Genomic DNA, 14,314 nt, shown 5'->3' with positions numbered 1-14,314 from the left:
TTATTCCTGACGTTCTAGACCGGTGTCGCCATCTCACCATTAAATAGCTCCTCAATTAAAGGTAATTGTAGAACCAAGTGAACCTGGAACCAGCCCTCATATCCAGGTAAAAATGCCTGACCTGGCCGGGAATCGAACCCGGGCCTTCTGGGTGAAAGGCGGGCAAGTTAGACCGCGGGGCCGGCTTCAAAGATTAATTACTGGTACGTGACTTAAAAATCTCTATTGTCACTTCGGATTTAGTGTAAATGTCCTAATTAATTTCAAATTATGCTTTTCCTTTCTTTAATAAAAAATATTAATTTTTTATTCACAGTATTCCACAAAATTTTCTTTTATTGAAATGCAAGTCACATGATTATATTCCTTGGAGTATATCACGATCACATACCAAATTTTACCTCCATATTTTTAAACTGAGACATAAATAAAAATTCTTACACATTGATCCAAAATCCATTGAAACATACTTGGCATTCCATACATGTGATGACCTATTATGTGTCGGCATCCAGAGGGTTAAGAGAGCTCTCTCAATATCAAAATTCTCAAGAAATAGCGCAGGAAACCTTCTTCATGGAAGCACATTTTTGATCTACCGGAAACGCATGCATATAAAACTACAATTGAGGAGAGATGGAAAAAAAGCCGGCGAGATACCCCAAGAAATAATGGACACATGCAATGAAGTCAGAAATTTGGAAGAGACCGAATTTCAAACTTCGACATCTATATGCATGATTTGCTGTCCACGGGTTTCATGGAAGGATCTGCCAGAATGAGGCATTCCATGAACCCAAGGAGGATTGCGTCTGCAAGAAATGCAATAATCCATGTTCTAAATACCATTTAGTGGAATGTGTAAACAGACCTCAATCTCTAATCACAGAAATGACAGAGTGGTGAAAAAGTGAATTGTACACATTTTGTTTAATAAATTATTATTAATTAATGAAAATCCACATTTTAAGGCAAATGTTTAGCTCTAAAATCAATATGACACAGTAACTGATAGTATTTCTTGTAGTACAGACTCTTAACTGTCGTTTTGGATAAAATTATGTTATTTGGAGTGACAATATGTCTTAAAAATCAAAATATAAGCTACAGGTTCAGCATCATGAGGAGGGGCATGTTTTGGTCCGTGTAACTCGAGGAAAGAGTGAGGTGGTTTGTGTGATATATCGCTATTATGGGTAGCTTCACTGAATAATGGCAGTGTGTGATATTGTTAATACCAATATTGCGCTAGAAATCTTCGTTACTTTCCGAATTATCTCTAACCTCAGCAATTGGCGGTGGTCACTTACAAAATAGATTTCAGAATCACTCTCTATAATTTCCCTAGAAGTGTTTTCAACACTGTTATGAAGTCCAGTTCACTTTCTGACTCGACATAATCAGAGTCTGACACATCCCACTCTGACGAGTCTAGTTTCAGACCTGAGACGAAACGCTGGTTAATAGAGCAAACGCCTGAAAAGCCTTACATCTGATATGTTTTTTTATAATCATCATCATCATTCCGTCAACTATGTATTAATCAGCTAAACCATCATTGTTTGTAAATACGTCGTCCCATAAGTCCACCATCACTGTTGATCTGGACAAGATGTGCGTACACGGCCTTCACATTTTTAAATCTTCGTCACACAAAAACAAATAATTTTATGCGGCTCCTGGTGTTAAATTTAGAGACCACATACGTATCTTGATAAGAATATACTGATGTGCTACCATCCAACGTGAAAGGATTCTAAACGAATCTGCATGAGGGATGTAATATCATTCCTGGAACTCGACGGGTTCACGGAGGAATGAAGTCATCCCTTGGCGCTCAAACGGTTATGCTATTTGAGTATTTGACTGTATTATAGACCAAAGAGGCAGTGCGTCGGCCTCTCACCGCTGGATACCGTGGTTCAAATCCCGGTCACTCCATGTGAGATTTGTGCTGGACAAAGCGGAGGCGGGGCAGGTTTTTCTCCGGGTACTCCGGTTTTCCGTCATCTTTCATTCCAGCAACACTTTCCATTCTCATTTCATTGCATCTATCATTCATTAATAAATCACTTTGGGAGTGGCGACCCCATCGTACTAACAGCCTATATCTGCTTCATTCATTACATCCCTGACCCGGTCAGTGACTGGTATACAGGTTGTAGGTTTTCATTTTCATAGACCAAAGAGGAGCACATTGCTAGCCACTGTGTCCCGTACTGCAATCCGGTTGTGATTAATGAAACTACTATTGACTAGCCATACTCAGCCATATATCGATAGAACAAGGAAAAATATTACAAAAATTACTGAAACTACTCTGAAAATCGGGGGATCGGTCCCGGCAATTGGGAGATTGGGAAGAACAATTAAAAATTGGGAGTCTCTCACTTAAATCAGGAGAGTTGGCATGTCGTATAAGTAATGAAGGAAAGATACGTAGGTTCGAAGTTGCAGAAATGAGTGCAAGGGAAAGTATCTGGGGTATTACATGCAAGTGAGAAAGGCGCAGTAACAGTGCTAACTCACCTAAACGTAAACAATTTCTTTCCCTGCGCGAATTTTATTTCATGTCTCCTTATCTTTGTGCTATGTTCTATTAATGCGATCTAATAATTATGAGTGATACAAGAATACAATGCTTAGTTTGTATAAAGGTTACAATAAAAATAGTTTTAAATTTTATGCCAACACGTGAGATCGCAATGCAACGCCTCTTTGTGCGTGTCAGGCCTCCTCCCAGCAACAACCAGTCAGTTATCAATATTCGTTCAACTTCGTAGACGATCGGGATCTTTCGGCTAGGTGTTTGGCAGCATAATGTGTATCGGCTAGCAAGTTGGCTGTTTCCTGCATTGAGTCGGGATTTTTTTTTTCTACGTAATAGTTTATTCACCGCGCTAATAATGGACATGGAAAATCTTGTCTGTTTTTTCAAAAACGTAATTTCCTCTACAACGAGATCCATAAGTATTATTGCAACAACAATGTAAGAGACAATGCCTGGAAGAAAACGAAGCGAATTAAAAATCAAACATGTTAGAGTAATTATTGTAGACCTTATTACAGAATCATATTATCATGTTCCAGTCCATATTCACTACAATATGTCAGTATGATAATTGACATCTATCTTTCAGTGTTTATTATACAATATAAATGTCATTCCTTAATTTTCTTGTACATGCGTTCCTAGCAGACAGTAATGCATAAGAAACTGCCCTGTTGTGGACAAATACATTTTACGGCTTTAATTGATGTTGAGTCCACCTCGATTAATACCTTCTCCGTCGCGGCACGCAACTTACTGCATTAAAAAGTTTTATCAAACCGTCGAGTGCGTGCTTCACTTTTCCCGCTTGGAATCCCGTTCGATTCTATTCCGCTAGATGTGAACGGTGGAGTGGAAATTTTGAGTAATGGATTAGATTCGATTCCACAAGGTGAGAGTGAGCATCTGGTCTTCTTGTTGTCATAGCGTGACGACGTATGGCCTTGGCAAGCTCAGACAGGATCCGTTACACCAGAGACCCACCGGAAGCGCGCGATCAGTCTAACACAACTTGCACGGAGACTGGAGGGTTCTAACCATGAGCTGCACCGAGTGGACATTTTATATCTCAAGGGACTCTAAAATCTGAACTGTTAAACTGGGAAATATATTTACAACAAAATACTTCAAACGGGTAAAAGTACACATATCTTAATACAACCGATCAAGGTACCGAGAATATCCACTTCTTAGGCGGGAAAACTTCTTATGCGGGAACTTCTTAACCGAGTTTCACTGTATTTGACTTGTATTAGTATTGTTTGTAATCTGCCCCCTTGCCATCCTTTTTCACTATGTCTCAAGACTTTGCGACACGTGGGTGTGGGGTTAAAATTTTTCCGCTTTAGGATTTGAATTTCTCTTTTCGGAAGTTGGCAGGTATGGTAATGTGAAAGTTGTGCGTTTCCCCTCCCAATCTTTTAATCTTAGGGCAATAAAATGTTTTCAAGCAAGTATATCATAAGAACCTTGTGAAATTGCTGTGTGTTCATTGGATGCTGGGAAAGACATTAACAAGAAAGTTTTGTACAAGGCATCCATTTTACAGTGGCAACAGGTGTCCTAACCTACTGTAGTGAACTTTTACCATTAAGGTGGTATCAGCTAAGCATGGTGGAAATAGACCCTGCTGGAAATCCCTGTACCAATGATAAAGATAGTGATGATCCCTTTAATGAAGACTGGGATCAGCAGGGGGTAAAAATGGCACAGTCTCCATAGATTTTGAAGACTGTATGGTATCGATTCATATTGCCACATGTGGCATAGAAACGGTTTTAAGACGTGTGTGAAAAAGGTGCAGGGGAGAGGAGTGATGGAGTGGAAGGGTATGCAGGCCTGAGGGTACGTAGTATTTTTAATATTTTGGAAGATAAATGACTTGTATTGTGCAGTAGAATAACCCACAGTATCCCCTGCCTGTTGGTGGGCGACAGTACTACTGCTTCTATGTAATACTGACTTTTAAATCATTTTCTTGCAGGGAAAACACCTGACTACACTAGATTTTTGCCTTTCCCTGAGAGCTAGGAGGGGGGCCGTGGCCCCCACATTGCCTCTGGGTATGGGCGCCCTTGTCTGGGATACATTGATTTTTTTTAAAAGAAGATTGGCTGAGCAGAAATACAAAATAATGATCAAAGCCATGTGTGAAGAGTGTGTAAGTAGTGTGAAGACTAAGTTAGGACAAACTGGTTCAATGTAGAAACAACTTTGACAAGGGAGTGCATTATCCCCTCCACTCTTAGTCACAGTCATGCATGAAATCAACAACAGTGTACAGCAAAAGATGGGAAGCAAAGAAACAGAGGCCTCACTCTTTGCAGATAACATGGTAATATGGGGAGAAGATGAAATGGAATTACAAAAACAACTTACTGTATGGAATTGGGAGATAGGGGAATATGGAATGAAAATAAATGTGAAGAAGAGTAAGACAGTAGTGATGATGAGAGGTAATAGAGAAGGAAGAGCCAATATTGTAGTAATTAGGTAACTATTAGAAGTTGTGAAAAGCCTTAAATATATGCGAATATACTTTCAGAAGATGGCAGAAAATAAGTAAAATTCCAGAAGATGGGAAAATAAATGAAGACATTGGAAAGAGGTTCCAAAAAGCCAGTGGGCTGTACCAGTTAGTAAGAGGTATAGTGCGGAACAAGGACGTCCCTGAGAAATGAAAGAAAATTCTGTACTCAGTGTAATACACGCCAGTTTTGACATACGCGGCGGATACATGGACAACAACAAAACATGGTGAAAGCAGAATTCGGACAGCCAAGATGAAATTCCTTAGAGGAATAATTGGGAAGGCACAAAGGGATAAAATTAGAAGCGTAGAAATCGGAGAGAGAATTGGATTCCCTAAACTGAAAGACAAAGAGCAAGACCCGTATGGTGTGGATACATGATGAGAGAGACAGGAAGAGGATCGAGTTCCAAAGCAAGTATTTACAGAGAAAATAATAGGGGGAAGGCCCAGAAAGAGGTGGGTGGATAACGGTGAAGGAGAATATGGAGAAGAAAGGAGTAAAAGAAGAAATACTGGAGGAAGGGAGGAAGTATTAGTGAGATAGAAAACTGTGGAGGTCCTCGAGTCACAACCCAACCCAGGAGACTGGAAGCAGGAGATGATGATGATGTAGTACTAGATTTGTGTTAGGACGAGCCATTTAGATTCCTGTGCACTGAGGGAAGTTTCGAAAACCTGTTCAGGGATACAATCTAAAACAGGGCCTCTCAGGGTGCATGCACTGTGCACGGTGCAAAGGACGACTTCGCTTGGTTGACCAGAGTGCAGACCCCCCACTCCTCGATTTGGAGCAATAGCGCTTACTCTCTCTTTCCTCACGCCTGTCTTGCTCGCTCCCCCTGTCTCACTCTGCCACATTTGCCCCGTAGCGCTCCAAATCCAAGCTGAGTTGCGCCAAGTAGAGCCGAGCGCGACCGATGCACAGTTCACGGAGCTCTTGCGCCTCGTATTGCACGCGTGAGATTTCGGGCGTTTGAGAGGCCCTGATCTAAAATAAGCATCTAACCGTAGATATAAGGTAGGTGTTTTTTATGTGACACAACTCTTTTCGTCTTCAAATAAAGCTGCCGAAATGTGCTCTGTCTTCATCCAGTTGTTCCGACCCCCAACCCCCGCCCTCTGCTTAATGATTTCAGGCGATTCCCTAAATAATACCTTCCAAATGCAATGGTCCCTTATGCATGTTCACCTCCCATCGCTTTCCCAGTACAGTACTTGCTCTTAATTATTGCAATGACGGGACGTAAACACCAAGATCCATAGGTATATCGTAGCCATCCTTTCCTGAGATACCGTTTCTTGAAAAATGCTTCATTGAGGATAAAGTGTTGATGGTACTGAAATTTCTGGACGGTTGAACCAGGAAATTGTTTCCTTGAGAAACGGATAATTCGAGATTTTTGAAACACTATTTTTTAATAATGTTATTTGTTTTACGTCACGCTAACTACTTTTACTGTTTTTGGAGACCCCGAGATGCTGGAATTTAATCCTACAGTAATTCTTTTATGTGCCAGTAAATCTACCGACATGAGGTTGACTTATTTGTGCGCCTTCAAATACCACTGAACTGAACAGGATCGAACCTGCCAAGTTAGGGTCAGAAGGCCAGCGCCTCAACTCTCTTGAGTTGCTCAGCCCAGCGAAACATTATTTAATTAGGATAATTATGGGACCATGTGATTTGAACGAATAGTCTGGGAAAATGTAGTTTCTGGGAACGAATAATCAAAGTTCTTCTGTAATTACTTTATGTAATAGCAGTTAACCTGTAAACTTTTTGCTATTTTCCTAGGTTTGTATGAGACACGTAAATGAAATGAAAATATTATGCATATATAAATGAACATACATAACCTAACCAATAATGCATCCTTCTGTTAAATAACTAGACCAGTAATATTGTTGCCAACAAAAGAAAGCAGAAACAAGCATGACTGTGCGAAGGAAAGGTAATGTATGCCATTAAGTGCAACGGCAACTTGCAATGATTGTAGACCTAATTTGAAAATTGACGGGGTATTTCAATCGCTGTCAATTTTTGTTTAAAGGCCTTTATGTTGGTGCCTCTCTTCTTCCTTCCCAAGAATCGACCATCGACCCCTGTTCTCTGTAGCAAGTAGCAACTGCTCGGCATGGATTATGGTTCATGAGCTGGGAGCTGACTTCTTGTTCATGATTACAATTTACTTACAGTCAAATAATAATACTAGATTATAAATTCCACCTGTTCAATACATTAAATTTAAGAAATAACATATTACTCTACTCAACCTCACACATTTTCCTTTCGACTTTTAATACAACAAGGTACAACCACGTCTACCAGATAATTATAAAAATAGATACGTTTCTGACGAGTACTTGTCCTCGCTCCTAAGTGCTTCAAGAAGTTTGTCGTATTATCTTTTTTTTGTATATAATTCGAAGTACAATGTCGGCCCCATTACTGAAATTCAGACTTTTAATTTGAAACTGCCTCTACATTTTAAAACAATATTATGTTACAGAGTAATTTGAACTCGAAATTTATCCGAAACGTGGAGGGGTAACTTTCCGCACCTGCACTCACTTCGGTGGGTCTACAGTGCGCTTCATGATTGCAAAGTTGAATGAAATCGGAATTCTTTTGTATTCAACCTTTTAAGGAACGCCGTAATATCACGCAACAGGCAGTGTGCGGGAAAACAAAATCCACAAACACTGGCGATTTTGACAGTTGACGAAAAAATATGGCTCATATAATAAATTCGTAGGCACCAAACAATATTGTTATTGCTGGTAAAACTGCATTGCTTTATTTTAATGCGAGCCCAAATAGTCTTATGGTTTTAAAGGAGAAATTGCCAGCCGAGAAATCGTACAAGGGTGAAGGATGGGGGTCATAGTAATGCGTTGCAATGCACATGGGCGCGAGATACTTTATCCCCTCGTCATAGGAAAGTTCGATAAGCTACAATGTTTTAAGGGCGTCGGGCACTTTCCATGCCAGTACAAAGCATCAGTGATTTATCCAAGTGCATTATTTGAACATTGTAAATACACCTTGTTGGATACATTTCAGAAATAGTTTTTTCCGTGGCATTTGAGAGGTTTAAACTGTGAATCGAGGCGATTGCATGTATTATTGGGTCTTTGTGACGCGGCAAGTGTTTACATTTCTGAAGTACGAGAGAAATGCCATGGCGGGAAATCGTACAAGGATAGTCATAGGAAAGTTCTGTTTTAAGGGCATCGGGTACTTTCTGTGTAAATACAAGGCATCTAAAATGTATACAGTATAGTAATCCAATTAATACAGTAGAATTCCGCTGTAACAAACACCAGTATAGCGAAATTTTCAGAATAACGAATAATTTTTTGGTCCCTTTTCTTCCCTATTTGTTGTATTATAAATATTTCATTTTAACGAATTTTGTAGTTTCAGTTTAACGAATTAAAATTGAGCTCTTTTCTTTACCAGTTTGGCCATATTTTCTCAAATTAAAAACAAAATTCATCCTGTTTTATGACCAACATTTTTCTTGTTACATTACTTCGTTATTCAGACGATATGATCGCCATTTTCCATATATGCACCGTACGCGATCAAGAAGGCAACCGCTTTTGTGTAACCAAGACGCTTCGCCCAATTCTCACATATGGTATGGAACTTATTTGGGACCTGTCCAAATAATGACGTGAGACTTGCTTTGTATAGGCTGGCGGTACATGGGTTTCACCATCGTCTATGCCGGCGATCAGACTTTCATGAACCATCCCTACATTGTATGCATACGTTGTGTGATAAACATTGGGATCGCTATCATTTCAGCAAGTGCAACAAGAGAACAAAATCTTCACTAAAATATGCGAAAGATTAATGTATTTTATTCTTTTAATGCACTTTTGTATGTTATTAAATAAATAAATATGCTTCGCCTGTCATCCATTGTAAGACATCACTCTATTAGCTGAGTAGGAGCGCCAAGTTTGCAATCCACCTATGAACGCTACACTTCGCGCAACCAATGTAAGACGTCACACTATTGGCTGAGTAGGATCGCAGTGTTTGTAATACACCAATGAACGCGACTGTTTCGTCGCATCATGCATTGCATGTTTCTTGTTCGTATTTAATTCGCAAAGCCTATTCAAAGCACTTCTCACTTTCTCTTTGACTTCTCGTGTCATTATTTGGACCGGTCCAGCTGCGGTCAATCATAGCATCAGATGAATCCAGGCTGATTTCTGCTTGTTTTCTCTTTCTCTCTTGGAGAACTACTTCTTCTTGCTGTTAAGGTTATATCATTAAACTTGCAAAGTTCGTGTGCATTTTGTTAAATAAATAAGTACATATCATCGCAAATGGATAAGCAGAAGCGACAGCAGTTTTAGTTGAGTGACAAACGTGAAATACTTGCGGAAGTAGAGAAAGGCAGAAAGAAAGGAGATGTAGCGAAGAAGTATGGCATTAGCCCGTCAACACTTTCTACGTTTTTAAAACAGAAAAGTAAGATAGAGGAAAACATTGATGCTGAAGCCGTAGGTCCACAGCGTAAGATCAGGACAGCCGACTACAAGGAGGTGGACCAAGCCGTCTATACGTGGTTTGTGGAAATGTGGAGTAAAAACATTCCAATAAATGGCCCACTGTTATGTGAGCGTGCGCGATCTTTCGCACGTTCACTTGGGTCACCTGAGTTTATGGGTAGTGCTGGTTGGCTTCATAGGTTCCGGGAGAGATATGGCATATCCCACAAAATTATAAATGGTGAAGCTAACGATTCCCCGAAGGAAGTTGCGTCTTCATGGCGGCTGGAGACTCTAAAGGATGCCTTGAAAGAATATTCGCCGGTGGACATTTATAATGCAGACAAAACTGCGTTATTTTATAAACTAATGGCGAACAAAACCCTTGATTTTAAGGGAAATAAGTGTTTTGGGGGCAAACGTTCAAAAGAACGTATCACGGCTCTTTTGTGCACCAATTCCACAGGGACGGACAAACCGAAGCCTCTCATAATTGGGAAGTTTGGAAAGCCAAGGTGCTTCAAGGCGGTGCAACATCTGCCCTGTGAATACAGGCACAATTCTAAGGCATGGATGACATCTGTGCTATTCAAAGAGTGGTTGTTGGACTTGGAACGTCGGATGAAGGCCGAAAAGAGGAGAATTCTTCTATTATTGGACAATTGCTCTTCTCATAATTGTGTGCCTCGCCATTTGGAGCATGTAAAAGTTTTTGAAACAGACTTTCAACGTATTAGGCGTGTTACGTACATGTAGTACATGTTAAAGAGATGTTAAGTACAGAACAAAAATGGCCAGCCGGACACCAGTGGGATCCGAACCCACAACCTCTCGATTTCGCGTCGGTTGCTCTTCCAACTGAGCTATGGTGGCCTAGGCCATCTTTGTTCTGTTTGAAAGGATCTGAGCTACAGGTCTGGCACTGCTGCTAGCACACTGTAGAGTGCGTTTAAGTCGCCCGTTGTGGGACATGTCAATGAATATTGAATTTTCACGACCGCATTGTAAACGAAATATATAATCTAATCAGCTTTTCATTTTAATTTTACTGTTGTCAGTATCCTCAGTGTCTGTGAACTTTAAGCTCGCCTAATTCAGTGTGCAAAGTTTTAGTTGGAGTTACGGTTCTCGCTGCAGTATCAAAACTTCTCTTTTGCTTCAAATTACTTCATTTCTCCGCTGTTACGCTGGATAACGACGTAATCCCTTAACATTCGCTTGAATTGTTGATTCTCCGGCTAAATCTTCCCTCTTCTGTGTACGACGGTTTCTTCTTGGTAAAATCTTGTCCCGTTGCAACCAAATTTTTTTTTTTTAACAATCCCCCCCAAAAAAGCATTCTCTTTTTTTTTTATCACGGCTGCATGGATTCTACCGGTCTGCATGTTTAACTCCCGAAACCATGGCCTGTCTGCATCACCAAGTAAGCATTTTTATTCGGCATGTTACGGCTTCTTTGACCTTCTTGCACCCGTATTTTACTATTATGATAATCACGGCCCATTTGATTCATAATGTCCGTATATTTCATAAAGTGTATAGCCCAACCAAGTGAATCTTCTTGCGTGCATGGCAAATTTTAACGCCGTATGACATCGTTTATTTAGTTATCAGGACGATGAAAACGGTACAGTAGTGATATAGTTAGAATTCACTGCTTTGCACTCAAGTACAGTAACACCACAACTGTTCACACAAGATAGAGAAGGTTTGGATAAGTGATGCTGAAATGAGTATGATTGTAATAAGATTACTATGATGTTCTAGGTAGACTGAAGTTTAGAGCAAGCCCAGATGGCTTGTACGACCAAATTAGAGCTCCCTTTTGATTTTAAGAAGGGTCGCTTAATTGGCATGAGGGACCTTCAGACTGCACAGACTGTTAGCCTAGAGAGTTGGCTGTAATGCACTAACTGCAGAATGGGTAGTGAGGAGATGAACTCCAAGGGGTACTTTATTACCATGACCAGGCGGGTTCTTTCCGATGGAGCACAGCATCTGGCGTATAGGGGAATGGCAACAATTAAAATCCAAGCAACGGTTACAGGCAGAGTTTTGCCGCGTACCATTAATAAATGGTTGCTTGTTGCTGGGCTATGATCACAACTTCCCATACAGCGTGTAGTTTTGACACCATAGTACAAACAGCAGAGATTATCATGTTCTCGAGCCTAGAGGAATATGGACTGTTGAGTGGCTTTCTGTGCTGTTCAGTTACTATTCTCTCTTCTGCCTTGGAGTGTCAGATCAATGATGGCCTATTCGTTGAAGAACTGACAATTGGCATATCCGTCTGTGGTTCTTGAGGGGCATCCTTCTCCAACCCCTTGCGTTATGGTGTGGGGGGAGCTATTACATGACACCAGAACTGATTTGGTTGTTCAGGAAACAGCAGGCCGCAAGTGTGTTGTGGGAGGAGTGGTAGACCTTCTTGTCGTACCTTTAATGTTCACTGAATGGCATGTTCCAGCACTATGGTGCAAGAGCACATGCTGCAATTAAGACCAAAGAAGCCTTAAGCGATATATGGGTCCTAGAGCGGCCTGCTCATTCCCCTGATTTGTCTTCCATGGAACATGTTTGGGATGCCATGGGAATGCGCTTGTCATACCAGTCACCAGTCACCAATCTTCAAGAACTGACACAACACCTACTTCAGGTATGAGTGAAGCTACTCAAGAGGACATTCAAAGACTTGATTCAATATCATCATGAATACAAGAGCGTATCCAGGGTCGAGGTAGTTGCACCTCGTACTAAAATTGGTCGTTATATTGGATGAGTCGTTTCCAGAAGGGTTAAACTTTCATTTATTTGGTAATTATCTCTGCAAAATTTGGCATATGTTAAAGAAGTGTCTCCCCCTCCCCCCAGAATAACACCATTTCCTCTACTATACTATATAGAAATTTTACCATTATCAACATATCGTTGATATACTACAATTTTGAAGTACTGTGTCTATTGCTTCAGATAGCAGATGTTTTTTTGAGGCTGTCCTCTGGGAAATTTTAACTGTCACTGGGAATAATTGTGCATTTGTCTCCTTCAAAGCCCTTCATTTTTGCCTGAGAACTTTGTCGTTTAGAGATGTCTGTTTGAAGTTCCACTTTATCTTTATTTCTGAATGTACCTTATTTTTGCACTTATAATTTGAAATAATTGTTTCAGAGTAATGCTGACAGTTCGTATGGTGGTGGAAACTATCCTCAGCAACAGGGTGCGTGGCAAGGTTACAACCAGAGTTACAACAGCTATGGTGGTTCTAATCCGCCAGCACAGCAGGGTGGTGGTGGCTATCCCAAATAGAAACAAAACAACATTCCAGAGAATGGAAGTGATTACGACTTTTCCTACTTAGGGAAATAACTTTTAACCATGTGACTATGGTGTTTCCCTTTTCTTGACAAATTTTATGATTGTGCAAACATAGACTATTGTTTTATATCACTTATAGTATACAATGATCCTTCAGTCTTTTCTCTACTTATTCCGTTGATTAGCTGCAAATTATTTAATTTGACATAGTTATCTATGTTCATTTTAATTCATACTTGGCCAGGGAATGTGGATAATATAGGTAATTTGGAAATGGTAGAATATTTGGGCAGTATATCTGAAAAATTGTGACTTTATTGGATTAATAATTTGTTTAGTAGTGTACTGCATTAACATAATTCTATTCTCTCTGATTTTATAACTTTTCAGCAGATTTATACTATCCCCCCTTTTTCTCAAAAGGATATTTCAACCTTGTAACAATAAACTTGTAACAATGTATTGAATACTTTTCTGTATTAGACAAGTAGTAGATGTTCCATAGTGTTTGGTGTTAATTGGATTAATATTCTCAAACTAACAGGATCAGTACCTTTCTCCTCTAGTCTTCAGATATACTGCACCCACTTTTAAAATACTAAATACTTTCAATATATTTATGAATTTCTATTTTAGAGTATTGCTCATTCCGACTTTGAAACAGCTCCTTAGATTCTAGTAAAATGTGCATTTTCTGTGATCACCTGAATGCTGCTGTGTCGTTCATGGTGTGTTTTGTTTTCGTTAATCATTATCTTAACTCCTTGAGTTATTGTCTTACACAAGGCAACAAAACTTATGTGTGTAGTATTAGACTAGGAGTACGCTGAAGCTAGCTTATAGGTGTATGACACTACTGCAATAGAAATTTTTTATTGTATTTTCTAGAGATTGTATATATATATAAAAGGTATTTAAGTATTTCTCTATGAATTAATTGAATTATGTTACTTTTTTCTTTACTAGTGTGATTAAAGTAATGTTGTATATTGTCTACCAGATTCAGAATATACTAAATGATGAATATACCTGAAAGATATTCCTTTCTTGGTAGTTTCTCTTTGTTTCATTGTAGTATATAGAGGTAAAATGCACATTTTGGCTATATAGTGTGTGTGGGGGGGGGGGGGGGCGCCTGCGCGTGCGTGACAAATTGTTACATATTGCATATTGCAGAAGCTATTTGAGTCCTATATTATTAGTCTTTGAAGTATTTTTCTTTTCTTTTTTTTTTTTTTTTTTAAAGATTCATTACGTTACTTTGGGGGTGAAAATATAATATATGTGTTCTCCTTTTCTTTCAGGGCAGAAATATATGTATGTTCCTTTCAAATTTTGCGTCTTTACTAGCGAGGAGGTACACAAATATGCTCATAGATAGCATGAGCTTTTCCTTCAAA

The 14,314-nt window shown here is 39.6% G+C and overlaps 1 protein-coding gene across 1 annotated transcript in view; it reads left to right on the top strand.

Moving 5' to 3' along the window:
* Nucleotides 1-13,940, top strand: part of LOC136877508 (heterogeneous nuclear ribonucleoprotein U-like protein 1) — a 242,595-nt gene extending 228,655 nt beyond the window's left edge. Inside the window, exon 18 of the mRNA XM_067151617.2 lies at nt 12,768-13,940. Within this exon, the coding sequence (XP_067007718.2) occupies nt 12,768-12,905 (138 nt within the window). The 3' untranslated portion in view covers nt 12,906-13,940. The remainder of the gene's footprint in view (nt 1-12,767) is intronic.
* Nucleotides 13,941-14,314: the final 374 nt, after the last annotated feature.

This window comes from Anabrus simplex, chromosome 7, assembly GCF_040414725.1.
Source record: "Anabrus simplex isolate iqAnaSimp1 chromosome 7, ASM4041472v1, whole genome shotgun sequence".
Classification (NCBI taxonomy): domain Eukaryota; kingdom Metazoa; phylum Arthropoda; class Insecta; order Orthoptera; family Tettigoniidae; genus Anabrus; species Anabrus simplex.
The sequence above is the reverse complement of the archived record's forward strand: the minus strand, read 5'-3'. Positions and strand labels throughout refer to the sequence as shown.